The 22,814-nt window shown below is 38.4% G+C and overlaps 3 protein-coding genes across 3 annotated transcripts in view; 2 read left to right on the top strand and 1 right to left on the bottom strand.

Moving 5' to 3' along the window:
- The window catches only part of LOC126713519 (exocyst complex component SEC6), a 45,743-nt gene extending 38,688 nt beyond the window's left edge, over positions 1-7,055 (top strand). The window contains exons 20-25 of the mRNA XM_050413278.1: positions 1,576-1,645; positions 4,984-5,071; positions 5,191-5,280; positions 5,511-5,627; positions 6,067-6,129; positions 6,628-7,055. Coding sequence (XP_050269235.1) covers positions 1,576-1,645; positions 4,984-5,071; positions 5,191-5,280; positions 5,511-5,627; positions 6,067-6,129; positions 6,628-6,759 — 560 coding nt within the window. The 3' untranslated portion in view covers positions 6,760-7,055. The remainder of the gene's footprint in view (positions 1-1,575; positions 1,646-4,983; positions 5,072-5,190; positions 5,281-5,510; positions 5,628-6,066; positions 6,130-6,627) is intronic.
- A 6,237-nt stretch (positions 7,056-13,292) lies between these two features.
- LOC126713518 (uncharacterized) lies at positions 13,293-14,578 on the bottom strand. The gene is made up of 2 exons (XM_050413277.1): positions 14,161-14,578; positions 13,293-13,631 (listed from the first exon to the last, which is right to left on the bottom strand). The coding sequence occupies exons 1-2, from the start codon at positions 14,473-14,475 to the stop codon at positions 13,551-13,553; spliced, it is 396 nt and encodes a 131-aa protein (XP_050269234.1). The 5' UTR covers positions 14,476-14,578; the 3' UTR covers positions 13,293-13,550.
- Positions 14,579-17,296: 2,718 nt separating this feature from the next.
- On the top strand, positions 17,297-17,896 carry LOC126698374 (uncharacterized). Its single transcript, XM_050395545.1, has one exon. The coding sequence runs from the start codon at positions 17,297-17,299 to the stop codon at positions 17,894-17,896; it is 600 nt and encodes a 199-aa protein (XP_050251502.1).
- Positions 17,897-22,814: the final 4,918 nt, after the last annotated feature.

The following is a 22,814-nucleotide window of genomic DNA, read 5'->3' as shown; positions in this document are numbered from 1 at the left end:
CAAAATCTCCTTGTGTATCCCGCATCACAGGTACTTTGCCAATTTTACCGTATCCATGCATCATAGTTTTGATAAAGTCAAAAGAAACTTTTGGAAGCATATTTTGACATACCATTTAGACCATGGTGTAACTTCATATTTACCAGAGTTAACTGTTTAACCCTCCAATTTATTTTTTGAATTGAATTTACTCTGAACCATTTAAAACACTGGTAGGACCAGAAAAGCAATGAGTTACTGCAGTTCACTTGACCTGGCTTGTTTTTGTGCAGGTTATTAAAATATCTCATAATAAGTGATAGGGATTTGATACCAAAATTGTGGAACTATGTTATCTTTGCATGCTTTTCAAACTTTTATCTTTTTTATACTCTTATTCATAGAGGTTTTTTTTTTTTTTTGAGAAGCCTCTTATTTATAGAGGTTAATAGAGAATAAACACACGGAATTTATTCCCTTAAGCTTTCAGGTTATATAAATGTGGCAGCTTCCAAAAATCTAAAATTTAGTATGTAAATGTCAGTATTTTTTCTTGCCAATCAAATGTAATATTAAATGTGTAATCAACAATTAAGATTTTTCTAACATTAGAATGTAACTATGGTTTGATTGGAGTCAACCTGACTGTGGGCCCTTTGACTATTTTCTTGACAGTCACAGGTTGGTTGTGTAATGGGCCTAATGGCCACTGTCACATCAATCCATAAGTTGTGGATCATTAAACTAAACCACGCTTTCATCTTAACCAAAACCTAAATGCTTATTGTTTTGTGTGAATTTAGTATATCAGGCTTCAATTTGGTGGTCCAAAATGTAGTTAATTGTCCCCATATTTATAAGATTATATACGTCGGTTCTAAATGTGTACTGAGTTATATTTCACCTTAAATTTTAAGGAAATTTTTCCTTGATTTAAAGGAGTAAAGGACAAATGTAATGTCCAAAATGACATGGACAGACGTTGAGAAAAAAACTATACATTGCTAAAGACCTAACAGCAGATATTGTTGTGATTAGTGCAGAATTGTGCAAAAGTGTCCACATGGACAAGCCCATGTAATTGGAATTAAGTTGTCATTGAGTTAAGTTCAAATTGTCTCTTGGGGAAAAATAGATTAGGTAGGCAGAAGGCAGTGTCTCTGGAACATATGCTATCACTGAAGAAAAGATTTCATGATGGATGTCATTATGTACAAGAGACAACCAGACCATCAGTAGATGCATTTTGAAAAGAAAAAAAAGTGACGTGGGCTTTTCATAGTATTTATATATTAGATCAGGAAGTGTCCCAGTAAATAAAAAGTGTACAAGAAATTTATGCTTATTACTTTTCAACAACTTGACAAATTTTGAGTATGTGCCTTACGGATCCCATGGAACAACTTGATACATATTGCTTCAAAGTTAATCAATTAGTGATTTTAAATCATGCGGTCATTGCTTTTCTTATGCAATTTATGCACTTGTTAATGATGAAACTGTTTTAATTGGAAATGATTTCATTGATTTTCTTACTTATTCTTCAAACAACTGTCTTTGTATCTGAGTTGGGTTTTCACCTTTTGCATATTCCAGATTGGTGTGAAGGACAAGTTACAGAGTACCTGGTTGCAACATTCAGTGATTATTTTACAGATGTGAAGATGTGAGTTTTCTTCCTCTCTGTCCTTGGAAACCTTAGTTTTTCGCTGTTTTTAGGTTTCAATACTGCAGGCTTTTGTTGGTTCAACATACATTTGTGTACCTTTATTGTTTTGAATTAAAGTAGTGTTTGACATGGACAGGATTACAGCCTTTAGTGTGCTCCCTTCTATCTTACGGCTATCTATTATCCTTGATATGTTTTGTGTGCATTAGGATGGCATCCTAAATTAATAATTTTTCTAAGTAGTTTTATTCTGGAGCATAGCCTTTATAAGATGGGACTGGCAACTATTTGAGGTGGTTAGGGACCAACATTCAGATTAAACAACATATTTGATTGGATTTTCAACATGCCTTTTCTTTTCTTCAATAAAAAGAAGAAAGCTTGGAGCTAACTTTAGTGATTCCCTAAACCGGTATTAGGGACATATGGTGTTAGAGCATTCACAGCAATTGAGCTAAAAATTTAGCTTTTTAGCTCCACCAAAAGTTACTTTACCTATTTTATCTACACACATGCTGCAGCAGTGGATCTATTTTAGCTTTCAACACAATAAAATAATATAAACATCACAATAAAATAATATAACCACTACAATAAAATAATATATCCCACTAAAAAAAACATACACAGAACCGGCCACAACCACCTCTACCATCAGCCACACCCACAAACACACCCACAACCACCACCAACACCAACACCACCACCACCACCAGTACACAGCAGGCAAAAAAAAAAAAAAAAAAACCCAAATCTTCAGTTTTTTTCCTCAACCCAAACCAAACAAAATAAAAAATCATTAGAAACCCACCCGATCAGAGAGCAAGCACTCCGATTGGCGGCGTGGGTCTGGTGAAGCAGCTTCGATCGGCGGTGTGGGTCTGGTGAAGCAACACTGATGCCGGCGTGGGTCTGGTGAAGCAGCACTGATCGGCGAGCAAGCACTGAGGTGATCTGAGAGAGATGGGCGGCTGGGACGGCTCGGTCTGAGGCGATCGGCGGCTGGGACGGTGGTGGGTCGAGCTTCGGCTGGGACGGCATCGGTCTAAGAGCTTGAGCTTGAGAGATGGTGAGTTTCAGGTGAGATGGTGAGAGTGAGCTTGAGAGTTTCAAAGAGGTGAGAGCTTGAGAGAAATTTCTCAGATGGGAGCTTGAGAGTGATGAGAGAGAGGACGGTGAGATGAAGAATAAAAGAATGAAAAAAATAAACAACCCAGTATTATTTTAATCCGGGGGTTGAATAAAATATATATATGTATTTTTTTTTAGATGACTGCTACAATGCACATCTATAGATAGATGTGCACTGTAGCAGTTCAACTAAAAATTATTGCTATGCCTCCATTGCTGTGTGGCCCTTTTTGGTATTTTGGTGGAGCTAAAATAGCATTATAGCTATTTAGCTCCACTGCTACAAATGCTCTTAGTGTGTGGAAATCTAGGAAGCATGGTTGCGGATTTGGGTTTAGGTTCAGGTGCGGTGCGGCAACTCGGCAATTTTTGAAAAAATAGGGTGTGGATGCGGCGGGATACGTTTATTAATAAATTATTAAATATATTTTTATTTATATATTCTATCTATTGCAAAGCATATATTTTCATATAATGGTAAACTTATACCAATTTAATAGTAATTAATAAAATAATATTTTTACTAATTGCTATTATATAGTCAAGTGATATAAATTAATAAGTTTAATATAGTGATTTAATGAGAAAATCATAATAAAGGGAGGCTTTTGTGTCAGAGGTCATGCGTTTCTCTCATGGGAGGATTCATTGGGACATCTGGTTATGTCGCCCAATGCAAGATTGGGAGGAGGAAGCGTTGGATTTGTGTTGGGGTATGCTTTATTCCACAAATGTACAGGGCTTTGGTGCTGATAAGGTTTGTTGGAAACCAACAATGAGTAAAGGTTTTGAGGTTAGAGATTTTTACCATGCTCTATCCCCTTCTTCTGACATTTCATTTCCTTGGAAAATAGTGTGGCAATCGAAGATTCCTCCTAGAGTAGTATTCTTTTCTTGGACTGCCTCTTTACATAAGATTCTAACTACAGGTAATCTTTAGAATAGGCATATTGTAGTGCATGATTGGTGCTATGTGCAAAAGGTGTGGAAAATCGATGGATCATCTTCTTCTTCACTGTTCGATAGCATATGAGTTGTGGTCTATGGTATTCAATTTGTTTGGCATCCATTGGGTTATGCCATATAAAGTTATTGAGTAGTTGGCTTCATGGCAAGGCAAGTTTGGAAGACATAGAAATATAGATTTCTGGAGGTTTGTGCCAAATTGTTTGATTTGGAGTTTATGGCGGGAATGGAATGCTAGATACTTTGAGGACTCAAAATGATTTCCAGTGTACTTGGGTTGGCTATCCTTTAATAAAAAGTTCTTACGTTATTTATCACCAAAAAAAAAAAAAAAAAAAAAAAAAAAAAAAAAACTTGAGTTTTTTTTTTTTAATAATGAAAACAAAATTTTAGTATAACCAATGAAAAGGGGATGAAATGTAGGATGATATAGGTCTCCTAGTTCTTGCTTGGGTATAATATGTAGGTTGAATTTATCTCCACCTAATTGTCTTATTGACACCAGGAGTAAGGAATGCCTGATCCTCAATATCACAAAACCAGTTTTTGCAAGTTACTTCATGTTATTACAATTGTACGTGTTGTACTGCATTAATCATATGATATTTTTTTAGTTTCCTCTCTTCCCAAGATAGTAGTGATGGTTTGTGCCTTTTATTTCTGAAGGATATTTTCCTTTCTGAATTTTGAAGAAAGGCGGGATTTTTCCCAAGACCCCCTTATGGTTGGTGCATGTTATGATCTTCTCTTCTACTAGTTTTGATATTAACAAATGTGTCTATTAAAATTCAATAAATCCTTGAATCTAAGAAATGAATAGTTCTGTTCCTTGAACATTCCAGATGAACTTCTGTTATGTGTTTTAAACATGCTTGTGCCTGAGTCTTCTATCTGATCATTTTGTTTTTAATTAACCCAAAAACCACTCATTAATTTGCCTTAGACTTGTTTGAGTATCACCAATTTTGGAACTCTGGCTTCAGGAAAGCCTGGCCAGAACCACATGCAAGTTTCCCTGCATGTAGCTTGTCCGTGGTAACTTCTTCAGATTTGCATGAACTAGCAGGCCGATCACTAAGTAGGAATGCATTTTGAACAATTTTGACGTTGTAGAATACAGATTTTTTCCCCTTTCAAAGGTTTTATACTTTGGTTTGGTATTATGGTGATTATGTTACTGCTGTATGTCTCATACAAATTAGACATTTATTTTTGGCATGTTATTTTGGGTATTTAAGGTACATTGAAGAAAGATCATTTAGGAGATTTGTTGAAGCTTGCCTGGAGGAAACAGTGATTGTTTACGTCGATCATCTTTTAATACAGGTTTTTTATTTCACATTTAAAAGTTGATCATGCTTTTTTTTGTACTCTCTTGTAATTTATATCTATGTTGTTATTTTTATTTTACGACATGATGAACCTAATGGTGCTTGTGATTGTAGAAAAGCTATATCAGGGAAGAAACCATAGAACGGATGAGGCTGGATGAAGAAGTTCTTATGGACTTTTTTAGGGAATATATAACTGTTTCTGTAAGTTTTATACATGTTTTGGAAAGTTTATCTTTTGTTCAACACCACCCCCACCCCCCCCCCCCAACACACTCTCCCCTCTCTTTTTGGGTGAATTTCCAAAAGGTATGCTTATCTGCTGAAGGGAATTCCTATCAAAGAGAGATTAACTTTTTTTAATTCTTGGTTAGATTTTTCTTTCAATTTCTTCCAATGCTTCTTTATCCCAATTTTCCTCACTTGGGTTGCAGAAAGTCGAAAACAGAGTCAGGATACTGAGTGATTTAAGAGAACTTGCTTCAGCAGAAAGCCTGGATACCTTCACGCTCATTTACACGAATATTCTTGAACATCAACCTGACTGCCCGGTAATCTCTTTTGTTAATGAAGAAATCTCTGAGTTTTCCATCACAGTTTTGTTACTAGAAATTTTAAAATGCACCTCCTAAGTAAATCAATTAATCTTTTAAGGTTAATAAAATAATTAAGTAATCTAGATATAAATAAATTATATATTTAGTGACCATCTCTTCTAGTTTCTCCCCTACTTATTGTTAATAAACAATAAGGTGCTCCTAGAATTGTCTTCTGGTTTACTGTATTATTATAAATCATGGTTTATCTGTCAACTGCTAATGAAAGCATTACCCTGAGATAATATTGGGTCAATGTTTCATTACTCTCTTTTTAAGTTTATTGCTAATTTTCTGCCACAGAAGTTAAGGCATAGAAATCTTGACATCTTTTAAAGTACCTGAAGATTTCAGATTCTTCGATTAATAAATTATCGATATTTTCCTCTTGCAGCCTGATGTTGTTGAGAAACTTGTTGCATTACGGGAAGGCATACCAAGGAAGGATGCAAAGGAGGTATGTGCGCAATGTTTTAGTTCTTTTCCTCAGCTTTAAATCAAAGCTAAACTGTTGGATGCTAAAATATGTGAAATTAGTTTCTTCATGGTGTGTTATGACGTCTAATGGAAATCAAATCACTTCATAGTGCTTTACAGGAGGGTCCTAACTCCTAAGTAATGGTGCAATTCAGTAGCTAATGAGATGTGTACTGCTTTATAAATGTCACAAGGACCAAGTTCACTAATTTATACGGGTATAAACCACAGTAGAATGTATTTAATCTGTCATATGTTGAACATATAACTTTAGGGAACTTTACATCCCCCATTGATTTAGGAAGTGTCCCAAAGTTTTACAGAAATTGTTACCTAGAGTGACTTGGAGCTAAATTATTTCTTGTGTTGCAGAATTTAAACTTTCTTTGCTTTTGTTTCATTTACCAATGGTGCTTTGGAGAAGTGCTTGAGTTCTGTCCTCTGCAGGTTTGATATTTCTGTTATTTCTGTCAAACAGGTAGTACAAGAGTGCAAAGAGATTTACGAGAATTCTCTTGTTGATGGAAATCCCCCAAAGGCAGGGTTTGTTTTCCCAAAAGTGAAGTTCTTATCAGCTTCCAAGGGATCTATATGGCGAAAGCTGACTTAGTAATGCAATTTCAATACCCTTGCTTGGATCGGATGACCATGCTATCAGTTGTATAGACCTTTAATCTCTTTGTGATGGAAGGGTATTGCTTTTATAAATAGTGAAGAGGCGTTAGTTTTATAGAGCTGTAAATCTTTTTTCTTTTAAGGAAAGGTTACATTTGTATTAGTTTTTATTTTTTATTAATGGTGAAGTCTTTGCTATCTTGTGCGCATGCTGTTCTCTCTGTCTCTCTCTGATAAATGAAATTCAAGTTGTATAAAGTTTATTAAATTACTTGCAACGATATTCTTACATTTACTTCCTATTCCAAAGCTTCTCTAAAGAGCTCAATCAAAGGCGGAAAGAAAATTTTATGCCTGGATTTTGCATCTAGAATAAGTGCTGGATTATGTTATCAAGATTCATGAGCTACATAGGTTCACCAGGTTTTCTTTTGTTGCAACTGTTCTTTGACCTCACAAGGCATGAAATCAGTTTTAAATTGGAGATTTTAAAAAATAATAATAATAAAATGTAACTATTGATATCAGTTTGTTGATTGAAAATGTGAGGGCCAAAGGCCTTGTAGCTGAATTGGCACCTTGTCATATACAAAGTGTTTGGGGGTTTAGGGGGGAAAGGGTTCGAGTTGTGGGGTTAGCAGCATGTTGTAATTATTTTTCAAAAAAAAAATAAAAAATGTGAGGAATCTTTGTGCAGCTGAAGATTTTATCTATTTTACCTCTTGATTCCTGTAGCCCTCTTTGATATAGGTTCGAAAAGAGGGAGAACTACTCAATTGGTTTGTCATATGATCAGAGATAAAGACGAAAGTGATGGTACTAATCTAGGCAGCCTGGTCAGATAATATGTCTCAAGCAGCCCTGTTTGGGATTTATTTGATATTACTCGAACTGTTTGGTCTCTAATTCCTGCTGTTCATCTCTTTACAATTAAGATGTGGTTAATTTTAGAAAGGTCTTCCATGGCTGTGTTTTGTCAAAGGAAAATAAATTATTATTTTTTTTTTAAATCTCTAATTTCTTGTGTAATAAATGTTTTTCAAAACCTTGGAAAATATTTTAATATAGGCATTGGCAAAGCTGGGATTGTACTTCAAGCAGGGCAATTAGACACAATAGGTGATATTCAATAGTTAAAAAGAAATGTTTGAGTTTATTTCTAGACCAAGTTTGAAAAATGAATCCACATAACCGCAAACTTGATTCTATATGCTGTTTTATAAACTCAATTTTAAGTTAATTCGGGTTTATGATCAGCTTATTAATTAAATAAATGGTAATTAATTTCTTATATATATATGCTTTCTCACACGCACATGGAAGTTGAGTAAGAACAAAATAGATTATATACATGTGAGAGGGAACTAAACAAGATTTTAAAACTAGATTTTAGGGGAATATACTCTACTGTTTATTGAAGATAAGCAACATGCTTATCTATTGAAGAAGAGCGCCATGCTAATGCTCTTCTATGACACCCATAGAACGACATCTATGTGTGATCTTGGCCAATTTGTCTACACATTTTTGTCACCTCACGCTTGTTGCACCCTTCGTCATATACTACTTTTGTAGAATACTGGATGACTTCCAATTCATTGTCTTTTAAGAAAACAACATCAGTACCATAATCGGTCCAGATCTCGCGGTTTAGGGATACAACCCACACCCATATTGTGACTAGACAACTTCAACTGTACAAACAATTCCATGTCTTGATCTGCATTGAAAGTATTTGCTTTAAGATAGAAATTTTGAAAGTTTTTCTAAAAACAACCTTATTTACGAGCGTCCATTGCAACAAGCTCAATTGTGCCATGAAGAAAAAATCAAGTTGTTCATATAGTAATTAGCCAAATAGGGGTGTAAGACAATATTCATGCTGCATAATATGATCCCATCAAAAAAAAAATATATGATCACACTCACCAGCATCATTTTCAAAATAGCATTGTAGGGGCCTTTTTTGTATGATATGGTATATTGGGCTGCCTCCTGCGGTAATGGGCTGGGCTGCCTACTGCAGTGATGGGCCCTGGTGTTTCTGAGTAAGGGAGCTGGGGCCGGTCCAATTGTAACTCAACTTGGGCGGTTTGTGCATAAACTTATGCCTTGTCTGCCAAGAGCAAATTTACGGCAAGTAGAACTGTTGCAGACGAGTTACGGTAGACAGATATAATAATAATAAAAACAGGGTACTTTGACCTATTTAAATAAACGGCTATGTATTCCCTGCTAATAAAGTATGATTACAGTCATAATGATATTAATCACAAAGAAAAATGATGAAGAAAATAATACTGGCTAATTTAAATGGGCATAAATTAAGTTTTAAACTTAGTCTGCCGTAGCAAAGCCAAAGAGGAGAGAACGCCTCTTCTCAATGCGAATAACCTCCCCAGGAAAAGGATCCTGCCGTGGAGATTAATGACTTTGAGGGAGTCGGCCCTGAATGGTTGTTGCCCAAAAGAAAGAATCCTTGTTTGCGTTTTAGAAGAAGGTAAGATTTGAAGGGGGAGAGAGAGAAAACGATCTATGGGTGCATGCCCTATTGAACTAACTCTCATTTTTCTTAGTTTTCCTTTCTTTTCTTTTCTGTTTTCTTTCTTATCTTTTTTCCTTTCCTTTTGCTCTGTTTTTTCCTTTTACTCCGAAAATATGCTCTGTTTTCCCCTTTTACTTCGAAAATATGCTCTGTTTTCCCCTCCTTTTTACAGGGTACGGCAAGAGCCTCTTTATAGTGCCTTCCGCGACCAAGGTTTTACCATTTTGCCCCTTAACCGCCTCTGTCTGGTCTGGACGCACTTGCCGACCACCAGAGGTGTGTGCCACTCACTCTTGCCAGACAGAGGCAGGTTTCAGTTCTCTCCCTAGCGTAGCATTTCTTTCCTGCCACGGTATAAATGCTCTCTCTCTCCACTCTCAAGGCATGCACACAACGGTTCCCCCTCAAACTTGCCTCTTTTGGGTGGTCTATTATCCCAGCAGGACGTACCTCCCAAAAGAGGCTTAGACAGGAGCCGCAAATAGATCTTTTCCCCTCTCCTCACCACCAAACCATACCCCCTTTACCTCTTACCTCTGGCCCATGGCCCCACCATGTCCTATATTGGCTGGGTACAGGCTGGTGGTGCCTGGGCCTTACGCGTGCTTCCCTTTCAGATATGTCCAAGAGTCTGCCTGCTGCTCATGCGTCTGCCGTGATTTAGAGACTCTCCATCTGCGTTTCCTGACCCTTCGTGTAGGCTTTTTCTTTGGTTTCTTGCTCCATTCAAGAGCTGGGCTTCGTATGATGATGAGCTTTACATTTCTTTGGCCCACCTTTGATTTTCTTTATTGCCTACCACGTTGAATTATTATTCCTGCCATAATAACTTAATCCTACTGGACCTCTTTTTGGGCCAGCCGTTTATCTCTTTTCTCAGTGACCTGTCATGGGCACTGTTTTGCTTTTACTCATAGGCTCCTATGTCCCTTTGGGCATCCATGGCCCGATTGCTTTCTTTGGGCTTCCTCGGCCCATTTGCTAATTCCACACTCCCATGAGCTTTTTTACTAACTTCATTGGACTTCCTCAGCCCAATAACCTTATCCTTATCTTTGGAGTTCATGGGTTTGCCATAAACCCCTTACTCTCTTAGTTTACAATTGCCTTGGGCCTGCAGCGACCCTTTTTCACTTTTCTACCTCATACTCTGCCCATGGGATGCTATTTCTTTCTTTCCTGGCTTCCTTGAGCCCGCTTGCCTCTTCAAGACCCATTTATTTATTTGTTGGGCCTGTGATCCATTATTCCTGCCGCTTGGGCCTAATGGATTTTTTGCTATTTTACCTTGTCAATTCTTTGTGGCCCTCAGTGTTGAGCTTTTCTGTCTGCCTGGGCTTCCACAAATGGCCCTCAACAAGCATCATTTTCAAAATTGAAATAAAAGACACCCACTTTCAAAGAAAATTTGACTATCTCAATTGCATCAAAATATATAAATTCAAACAATCACAACTCATTATCACATTGGAACACCATTTACCAGTAATACTAAACCTCAGAATCATTGACATTCTCCCAAAACCTCTAAAATGATAAAGATACTGTTAAAAGCTCCAAAAATAATTGAAGTGCTCTTAAATCTCTAAAATGATGAACATATCCCTAAATACCTAAAATTATCAAAATATATTTGAAAAATCCCAATATGACCCAAATACCCATTGAAATATCTAAATTGACTTAAATACTCCTGGAACTCCACAATGATTGAAATACCTTAAACTTCCGAAATGATTGAAAAATCTTTCATATCACCAAATGACTGTAAATGACTTCTAAAATCTCCTAAATGACTGAAATACATTATGAAAGTTCTAATATGACTGAAATGCTTGTAAACTTTTGAAATAACCAAAATACCCCCAACAATGACCCAAGTGCCCCTCGAAGCTTCAAATGACCAAAATATGAAGCTCTAAAATGACCGAGATACTTATTAACTTCTAAAGTGACCAAAGTACCCCACCTCCCAACAATGACCCATGTGCTCCTCCAAACTTCAAAATGATCAAAATAACACTATACCTTTAAAATAAATAAAATACCTCTTAAATAGCTTGAGGATCCTAGAAGATGTTTTTGTGTGGTTTTTAAAAATTGAGGGAAATTCCATAAATTTTAAGGCATAATGCAGTCATTTTGGATGAGTTATCTTAAGTTAATTCGATGATTTTGGGGTTATGGTTGGTTTTAGGGGTATTTTAGTCTTATTAGAACTTTTTAGGATTTTTCTTTTTTTTTTTTTTTGGACGTTTCAAGGTTATTTTGGTCATTTTATAGATTAAAAGGTACTTCAATCATTTTGAAAATTTCCTAGTATACAAACCCAACCTCAATCATAATTATTTGTCTCTAATTAATATGTTATTTTCTTTGAAATTTATAAGTATTTAAGAAGGTAAAAATGTTTATATATATATATATATATATGCAAGGAAATAAAACCGTCACAAAACGTGAAAACTAAGTGCAGATTTTAAATAATAATATTAATAACATTTTTTACCTCTAAATGTCTGATGGAAATAATTTTTATTGCATCAGATTTTGGTTCCATTGCTAAAAAAAAAAATTAAAAGAAATTTTAACTATTTATGATGTAAGACCGTTTGTGGCAAATATATACCAAGCAATGGAAAAAAAAAAAAAATATATATATATATATATATATTTTTTTTTTTTTGATAGACAAAAACTGTCATGAGGTTTAATATTTCCGACAGTCATTTTTTTTCCTTGGTAAAGTTTTTTGGTAGAATTTTTCTTGGTAAATAGTGCTTTATTTTTGTTAAACATTTGAAGTTATTCAAAAAAATGTATGGCAAAATACTTTATAAAATTAAAAAATAATAATAATAATAGAGAGAGAGAAACATCTTCGACAAAAAAAAAAAAAAAAAAATACTAGTATTTGTGATAGTTTTTATTTTTTATTTTTGGCTGGGTAGAAAATGTTTCAAAATTTTGACAAACAATTTCCAATGAAATAGATTTGACGAAAAATCTATTTAATCCGATGACTTTAATTATTCGTAAGAAAAGTTTCATCATAATCATAAGTAGCAACTTAATTTTTTCTTAGTAATCGGATATGGATTCCTTGTAATTTCTTTGATTTGGATTTGGGCTTTGGAATTACTTGGATTTGAGGAACAATAAGTGGAAGTGGCTTTTAATGGAACAATATTAAGCCAACAACCATGGCTCTCTCTCTCTCTCTCTCTCTCTCTCTCTCAAGAATTAGTTTTGGAATTTTTGAAGAATCAGTTTAGAGGAAAGGTATAAAACCAAATAAATTAAGTAATAGTTGGTGTAATTCTACATTACTGTTACAATACTAAATTACTTGAAATTTTGCAAACATAGAAAGTATATCGAAAATATAATGTAAAAAATTATATAATAATGTAATATTATTTAATTTAAACTTATCTTTTTGTTTTTGTGAAAAACTTTATGTGAATATATTTTTTCTCGTGATTAATAATAATAATAATAATATATATAAATAAATCAAATGAAAACTATTTCTTAACTTCTCTTATTTAGTTTGTGTGAAATAGTGTTGTTTTTTATTAAATATTTTTAGAAAATTATTCTATTTCACACCAAACTAAATAAAGGCAGTAAAATGATAGTTTTTCAATTGATTTTAAAATGCTACCAGATATGAGAAAATGAAATAGTTTTTAAAAAAATATATTTTTTGAAAAATTGTTTATTTTCTAGAAAATATTAATGTAGAAACAAACGGACTTGGTAATATTTCTCTAAATCTTAAATTAGAGTAATCAACCTTTTTTAATTAGAGAATTAGTTGCAAATTTTTTTAACTGTAACAGTGAAAAGCTTCAAGTCTATCAAGATGTTGTAAACCTTAATTAGTATAATTAATTTCTTCCGGATTGTTTTTAGTCAGATACAATACAAGCGTAGATGATAGATCTATTGAGTTTATATCTCAACGCAAGTGCTAAGAATTACATAATCAACATAATTCATTTGTTATTGGTTTCAGATTTGCAAGCCATGCATACAACCATGGATGGCAGCTCCTACATTTTTACACACTGTCTCTTTTTCACTCTTTATCTTACATAAGCAAAGCCAAATAAAGGGAAAATCAAAGGAAACATAAAGAGAAATATTGGAGGTAGCCATTGTAAATTCTAGCTAGCTTTTTGGCCCACAGATCGATCTTTTAAATTGAGAAGGTTACGTTGAGGGGAGAACATAACCTAATTAATTTGAGGACCACTCCCAGTGCTTAATGGTGGCCTTGGAGGCGCTCTCACGGCAACTGTACTCGCGGCAACTTCCTGCACATAAATGACACGTTAAACCAATATTCGTAAAAGGGAAATACTAATGAGTGACCCATTGATTAACAATCCATTTTAGAAAAGTTTTGACATCACTTTTACGAGAAATAAAAAAAACTGTCAAAACTTTTTTTTTTCTCATAAAATCTTTCTTTAATTGGATTGTTAACCAATGTTTTAAGGACACTAGTTAGCATGACTCGTCATAAAATAAAAGCTAATTATTGTTTGGACAGTGTTTGTTATACACACCTAGTTACACCTAATTTCTTTTAATTAAAATCCTGAGTTAAAAATACGATTTGAAAAGAAAAAAAAAAGTATTTAATAGGGTGTTTAACAGTTTTTATTCTTATTATTTTACAGTCCCTTAATTATGTGAGATGTTTCATATAAAATTGTTTGTGCTTTCACACCAAAAATCTAAATTTTACATGTGAAAAAAGAGAGTGAATATTGTTAGATGTGAAACAATTAAAGCCCCTGAAAAGAAAGAGAAGAGAGGGAGAGAGAGAGAGAGACTTACAGCGGTTGCTGTGCTTGAAGGAGGATCAGATTCAGGGTCTGTTGTTGAAGATGGAGGATCAGGGTCCGTTGATGAGGGAATTTCTGAAACCTCTTCAGTGGTTGAAGAAGGGTCTTGGGCATTTGTTCCATTGATGTTCTCATCTTTTTGGTCTGAGCTTGAAGATTCCTCTTGTTCTTTAGTATCAACACCCAAACACTTCAAAATAGCCCTTAGAGCTTCTTCAAGAACATGGCATGGATTGTAGGCAGAGTAAACAACCGTTTCTTTGTTGACGTCCTTAGCTGCTGCTGATGATGATGATGACGACTCCATTTTTGAGTCCTTAAGCTTTCTTGATCTTCCTCTATAACTTCACCGACCACATGCAATAGATAGCTCTTTAATTGAATTGCTTGGTGGTCAACTTTGCTCTTAAATGAACTGTGTTCTTTCACTTGGGCGAAAGTACAATGTTATCCTCCTTTTTGTCTTCTATATTCTATTACACCACGCATGCATGGCAACGGCATGGGTGGTTCACTTTGACCAAGCTACATGTTCTAGTTTTATGTTATGGTTTGATTATTTCCTGTTTGACCCAAAAAAAACCCCTTGGGCCAGCATTTTGTAGTGGTGTCGCGAAATGTCATTGCTTCATACATTCTTGGCTAAAACAAATTTCGAGCTACTGCTAGCTTTGAAAAACCAAAAAAGTTTTAAGTATACTTGTCCATTTTTTGTTAGTGTATGCCATATTACGGTGCATTTTTACATGTGCAATAAACTACATTTGATGGATGGTATCGTATTACTTCACAAGCTTTGGAATTGTTAAGTTAGATAGGATTCAGTTTGTGGGTAAGGTTGTATCAATCTTTTGGCGTGGACATATCTGTTCACTATAACACATATATCTGTTTCCAATAGGTGTAAGTTTGCCTTAAAAAAAATAAAATAAAATAAAATAAAATAAATAAAAAAATAAATAAAAAAACAGGACAATCTTTTGGATCGTTACATAATTATTGGCAGACTCACACAAGACTAAAGTATGTGATCACCATTAAGAGAACTGCCATCCACGTTTGGGGATCATCACCTCCGTCCAACACAATTTCTCTCACCTGCTAATGCTATATATATATATATATATATTCCAACTAATTAATTAAGCAACCTAAATCCATTCTGATCCAGGAATATGACTTTTTTTTTTATTAATTTCTTTCAAAATCAAGAGCATTTTTATATTGGGAAATGCTAACGAATGCCTTTAGAGCATTGATTAACAATTCATTTTAGGAAAGTTTTGACATCACTTTTATGGAAAATGAAAAAAATTGTCAAAATATTAATTGTTTTGGACATAGACTCATTTAGTCTAATATGTGGTTTCGCTAATACTGTTCACAGTTGTTGGGGTTGGGGGCAATGTTGTGCTTGTTTCATAAGCAGAAGGGCACACCAACCTCACTATTAATTTTACATCATTCTCCATTAAAAGAACATAGTTTAATTAATACAAGTGGAAATTAATATAATAGGATTATATGAGAGAGAGAGGGAGAGAGAGTGAGTATGAGTCAATCCTGAGGGCAATAGAGTAATGTTGAGTGTAGATGAAGATGATAGTAAATACATAATTAAAGAGGCATAACAGCTATGCTACCTACTCCAGTCCCGTGCAAGGATGTCAGATGACAGGTATTAACTCATGGATGTTCGCTCCTTGTCTTCTTACAGTTAGACCTAATCTCCTTTTTTAACTCTTCTAATTACTGATCCACCTAATATTTTCAGATGCCATTGGATTAATGCTAACCAAAAATAAATAAATAAATAAACTTTGAGAGAAAGAAAATTCACATGATCAGGATCATGGTCATGGTCGCTCTTTTTTAATGATTTTTTTTATAAAAAAATTAATGATATTTTAAGGATATTGATTAAGAAAAACTTTTTTTTAATTATTATTTTTTGTCGTTAGAGCCAAGTGTCAGTTTTCACTTTTTATTTTTTGATAGAAAAAATTGTTTAGCAAGGAAAGCAAAATGCTGTCGTTCATGAACAGCAAAGCATGAGTGGATTGATGTAAAGAAGAAGGTTAATGGACTATTGAAGGGGCAAAATTTAGCACATGGACTTTCACCACATTGGGCCTGACGGAACCGAGCCCATGGGCCGGTAACAATAGAGCCCAGGGGCCTAGAGCAGTTCCATATTCCTGTCGCACACGTAAAGTCTCCAAGGAAATCAGAAACCTAGCGTAAAGAGCATTTCGGAAGATACGCGTGTTAATCCCCTCTACAAGGAAATGTCTTGTCCATCACATTTGGGATTACTCAGGATTCCTATAAGGAAAAGACTTCCACATCAAGGAGAAGAGGTCAACCTACTACTATAAAAGCTTCAATAACCTCGCAAATCAAGGTACGTATAATTTACCCTCTCTAGCACTCTAGAGTTGAGAACAATTCTAACTTGACCGTCGGAGGGTATTTGGCCGACACCACACCGATGCCCTCAGCGAGATCACTTCTTTCTTCTTGCAGGTTGTTAGCTTAAGCGAGCGTGGATCGTGTAGCTCACTGGTGATTTTACGGCATCATCAGTTGGCGCCGTCTGTGGGAACGCGAAGAATTTAAGCCAGACTATCGCCTCTCGAACATAAGAGTCGCATGGTACTCACTCACTCGATGACTACCACTAACAACGTTCAAGAAGACGAGCCACCGAGATCTACTGCATTAGAAAGGCAGGTCCAGACTCTCATGGCAGCAGTGGAACGACTCACAAAGCAGAATCATGATCTGGAGGAGCAGCTACACCAAAAGGATGCAGGACCTAACCTTTAGGAGGAAAACCAGGAAGGTAACAGTGCCGAACGAAGGGAGCAGGAGAAGCCAGAGGGCAGCAACGCCCCAAGCCGACCGGAGCGGCAAAACATAAGCCTTCCGTCTCTCATGGATTTTGCCCCTCCGCCTATCATCGCAAAGATGTAGGCGATGAAGGAGCAGATGGAGGTCATGATGAATGCCCTCAAGGGACGAGTATCTTCTGATCTCGACGATTTAGTGAACAGAACTAACTCACCATTCACCACGTCCGTCAACTCAAGGACCCCCTCGATCATCTGGAGACCTTCAAGACCCTGATGCACCTTCAGAGGGTACCAGACGAGATCATGTGTAGGGCATTCCCGACCACGCTGAAGGGGTCTGCGAGGGTTTGGTTCAGTAGGTTGACACCAAACTCCATAAATACTTTCAAGGAGTTGAGCGCCCAGTTCACCTCACACTTCATAGGCGGACATCGGTACAAAAGGTCCACCGCGTGCTTAATGAGCATCAAGCAGCGAGAAGACGAGACGCTGTGGGCCTACATAACTCGTTTCAACAAAGAAGCCCTTTCGATTGACGAAACTGACGATAAGATACTCGTAGCCACATTTACTAGCGGGCTACGGAAGGGTAAGTTCTTGTTTTCCTTGTACAAGAATGACCCGAAGACCATGACAGACGTTCTCTACAGGGCTACCAAGTACATGAATGCAGAGGATGCATTGCTAGCCCGCGAGGAAAAGCCTAAGAAGAGGGAGAGGCAGGAGGACACAAGACAAGATAGGGGGCGAAAGGTCGCTAGAACCGGGGATCAACGTGATGAAAAGCGCCCTAGACCCCCCACTGGAAGATTCACCAATTTCACCCCATTAACCGCCCCGATCGACCAAGTACTAATGCAAATCAAAGATTAAGGAGCATTGACTTTCCCTGGAAAGTTGAAGGGAGACCCCAACAAAAGACTAAGAGACAAGTATTTTCGCTTTCACCGAGACCACGAGCACGACACAGCCAACTGCTACGACCTGAAACAGGAGATTGAGGCCCTAATCAAGCAGGGGAAGCTACAGAGGTTCGTCAGCAGGGAAAGAACTGATACACCGGAGGAACAGGCCCCACGACAGGAGAACGAGCGGCCTAGACCACCCATAGGAGACATAAGAATGATCGTAGGGGGCATAGCCGCAGCCGGATCTTCCAAGAAAGCCCGCAAAACCTACCTCAGGATGGTCCATAGCGTCCAACTCACAGGATCCGTACCAAAAATGTCGCGAATAAATAACCCCATCATAAAATTTTCAGAGGATGACGCTCGGAGACTTCACCATCCTCATGACGACGCGCTAGTGGTCAGCTTACAAATAGGGGATTATAACATGCACCGGGTCCTCGTCGACAACGGCAGCTCAGCAGACATCTTGTACTATCCAGCATTCCAATAAATGAGGATCGACAGGGAACGGTTGACCCCAACGAACGCCCCACTCGTGGGATTTGGGGGTACGAAGGTGTTCCCTTTGGGCGCAATAACACTAGCTGTGACGGCGGGTGACTATCCTCAACTGATCACTAAGGAGATAACGTTTCTCGTAGTCGACTGCTCGTCTGCCTTCAACGCCATCCTCGGGCGACCCACTCTCAATTCCTGGAAGGCGGTAACTTCAACATACCACCTGATGATCAAATTCCCGACGGAATATGGGGTGGGAGAACTGCGGGGAAATCAAGTAGCAGTGTGAGAATGCTATATTGCCATGTTAGAAATGGAGGATCAGCAGCAAACGATGTGTATCTGGAAGCAGCGAGCATTAGCAGAGCTAGTTGAAGAGCTAGAAGAAGTAAGACTTGACGACACGCGGCCTGAACGAACGACTAAAATTGGCACACTAGCCAGTTGGCCAGTATGCCAGACGATCACGACTTTCCTAAGAAATAACCAAGACGTCTTCACCTGGAGTCATGAGGACATGCCAGGAATCGACCCCTCGGTCATGGTCCACAGATTGAATGTGTCACCCTCCTTCCCTCCAATCCGGCAAAAGAAACGAGTATTCGCCCAGGAGCGGGACAAGGCCATAGCCGAGGAGGTTCGGAAGTTACTAGACGCAGGTTTCATCCGGGAAGTATATTATCCTGACTGGTTGGCGACCGTCATTATGGTTAAAAAGGCCAACGGAAAATGGAGGATGTGCGTAGCTTTCACAGACCTCAACAAGGCTTGCCCTAAAGACAGCTACCCGCTCCCACGGATAGATACCCTGGTGGATTCGACTACAAAACACCAGCTCCTAAGCTTCATGGACGCTTTCTCTGGCTACAACCAGATCAGGATGGATGAATCTGATCAGGAGAAGACCTCCTTCGTCACAAGCCAGGGATTATTCTGCTACAAGGTGATGCCTTTTGGACTAAAAAATGCTGGAGCGACATACCAAAGACTAATGAACAAGATGTTTGCACATCAGATCGGCAGGAACGTTCAGGTTTATGTTGACGACATGTTGGTAAAAAGCCTGCACGAAGAAGATCACCTAGACAACCTCAGAGAAACATTCGATATGCTCCGATCGTTCAACATGAAGCTGAATCCGAGCAAATGCGCATTCGGAGTAACGACAGGAAAATTCTTGGGTTTCATGGTATCCCAAAGAGGAATAGAGGTCAACCCGGAGAAGGTACGGGTCATAATGGAGTTGGAACCACCAAGGACGGTTAAGGAGGTCCAAAGTCTGAATGGAAAGATCGTAACTCTAAATAGGTTCGTCTCAAGGGCGACGGACAGGTGTTTACCATTCTTCCGCACCCTAAGAAAATCATTTGAGTGGACGGATGAATGCCAAACGGCCTTCAACGACTTGAAGATGTATCTATCGTCTCCACCGCTACTCAGTCCGTCCATGCAAGGCGAAGAACTCTACCTTTATTTAGCCGTCTCATAAGCCGCAGTAAGCGCAGCTTTGGTGAGAGAGGAGGATGGAACACAGAAACCCGTCTACTTTACTAGCCGTTCACTCCGTGGAGTGGAAGAGAGGTACCCTCAGATGGAGAAGTTGGCTTTCGCATTGGTAATTGCCGCGCGAAGACTTAAGCCATACTTCCAGGCACATACAATCATTGTCTTAATGGAAAAGCCACTGAGAAAAGTCATGAATAGCCCAGAAGCAGCAAGAAGAATGGCTTTGTGGGCAATAGAGCTAAGCGAATTCGACATCCAATACCGCTCGCGGAAGGCCATAAAAGGGCAGGCAGTAGCTGACTTCATCGCTGAGTTCACTCTCAGGGAGGGCCAGTTGGTAGAAGAAAAAGAAAAGTGGAATATCTATATAGACGGATCCTCAAACAGACGAGCCGGAAGAGCCGAAGTAGTGATCCAAACTCCGCAAGGGGACAAGATACAATGTATGATCCGACTGGATTTCCCAACAACCAACAACGAGGTAGAGTATGAAGCCTTGGTCGCAGGGTTAGACCTTGCAAAGGCCACGGGAGCAGAAAACATAATTATCCACTGCGATTCACAAGTGGTGACGAGTCAGATCAATGGCAACTACGAGTGCAAGAACGATAGAATGAAGAGGTATTTAGAAGAAGTGAAATACTGAATCAGCAACCTCGAAGTCGAATTCATTCAAATCCCAAGGGAAGAGAACGAATGGGCTGACCACCTAGCAAAAGCTGCGTCAGCCGAATTCATGCTGGTTCCCGAACAGGTATTATCATTCGTCCAAACTCCTCACTTATCGATAACGGAACACATATGCAGGTGGTAAACTCTGAACATAACTGGACCACGCCATTGATCTCCTACCTAAAGGCTGGGGTGTTACTAGATGAGAAGGGCGACGCAAGAAACCTGAAAGTCCAGGCATCATGGTTCGTGCTGATAAAGGACGTCTTATATAAAAGGGGTTTCTCTCGACCGTACCTGAGGTGTTTGTGCCAAGAGGAAGCAGATTACGTGATGAGAGAAGTACACGAGGGTGTCTATGGGAACCACTCTGGCGCGCGATCACTTGTACATAAGTTAATCCGAGCAGGATACTACTGACCTACAATGATGAAGGATGCGCAAGCCTATGTCCAGTCCTGCGACAAATGCAGAGGTTCAACAATCTCATCAGGCAGCCATCCGAAGAACTGACACCTATGACGGCACCCTGGCCGTTCGCACAATGGGGACTTGATATCATGGGCCCATTCCCAACGGCGGTCCGACAGCTGAAATTCTTGGTCGTCGGCATAGACTACTTCACTAAGTGGGTCGAGGCGGAAGCCTTAGCCACCATCACGGAGAAAAACATCTGGAGTTTTGTCTGGAGAAATATCATATGCAGGTACGGGATACCCAGGGTACTGGTCTCTGACAACGGTAAGCAATTCGACAACAGCGCGTTCAGAGATTTCTGCTTGAAGCTAGGAATCAAGAATCACAACTCGTCACCCGCACACTCACAGGCGAACGGGCAAGTCGAAGTCACGAACCGGTCCTTCCTCAAAATAATCAAGACCCGTCTTGAGGGGGCAAAGGGTATCTGGCCGGACGAACTACCTAGCGTCCTATGGGCATACCGGACCACAGCAAGAACACCCACTGGAGAAACACCATTCCAATTTGCATATGGAACCGAAGTTGTCATTCCTGTGGAAGTGGGGCTCACGAGCTACCAGGTGGAGAGCTACGACGAAGATAAGAACAAAGAGGCTATACGCCTCCAGCTTGATCTAGTGGACGAAGTCAGAGCGGCAGCAGTGTAGAGGTTGGCGCGTTATCAGAATCTCATGGTGAAACACTACAACAACAAAGTGAGGCGTAGGGACTTCCAGGTCGAGGATCTTGTACTACGGAAAGTAATGGGTGCCGTTAGAGATCCTTCATAAGGAAAACTCGGCCCCAACTGGGAAGGACCTTACAGGATTGCATCATGGCAAAGGAAGGGAACCTACTACCTCGAGACAATGGACGGACAAAAGCTGCAGCACCCTTGGAACACGGAGCATCTTTGAAAATACTACCAGTAGAGAGAACATAAAAATCAGCGATTTCCCAGTTCATTTTATTTTATCTTTTTAGCTATAATTTACTAGTTTTTATTTGACTTTTGCTACAATCATTTTGTGCCTTTTTAAGCCCAAGGGGGCAGGTACTTTTTCTACAAACGCATTTTCTTTAAAGAAGAATATTCAAACACAGCTTTGATTTTCCACATGGATGTTTATTACGAATGGATATGCTACACAAGGTAGACGGGCTGGCAACAAAGTCCACAAAGTAGACGGATCACCCAAAGGGTGAAATAACTGTCCACAAAGTGGACGAATCACCAAAATGGTGAAATAATTTAGTCCACAAAGTGGACGGATCACCCATAGGGTTTAATAACTGTCCAAAAAGTGGACGGATCACCCAAAAGGTGAAATAACTGTCCACAAAGTGGACGGATCACCAAAATGGTGAAATAATTTAGTCCACAAAATGGACGGATAACCCAAAGGGTGGAGTAAACAAGTCCATAAAGTGGACGGATAAACCAAAGGGTGACAATTCAGTCCACAAAGTGGACGGATCCCCCAAAATGGGTGAAATAACTTAGTCCACAAAATGGACGAATCACCAAAAGGGTAAACAATTTACAAAGTCCACAAAAGTAGACGGATCCCCAAAATGGGTGAAATAATTTACAGTCCGTAAGCGGACGGGTCACCCAGAGGGTGAAGTAATTTACGAAATCCACAAAGTGGACGGATCACCCAAAGGGTGAAATAAATCCATAGAGTGAACAGATCACCCAAAGGGTGAAGACTTTTAGTCCACTAAGTGGACGAATCAATCAA

The sequence above is a fragment of the Quercus robur genome, chromosome 2 (genome assembly GCF_932294415.1).
Source record: "Quercus robur chromosome 2, dhQueRobu3.1, whole genome shotgun sequence".
Taxonomy (NCBI): domain Eukaryota; kingdom Viridiplantae; phylum Streptophyta; class Magnoliopsida; order Fagales; family Fagaceae; genus Quercus; species Quercus robur.
Note: the sequence above shows the minus strand (reverse complement) of the source record. Positions and strands in the feature narration are given on the sequence as shown.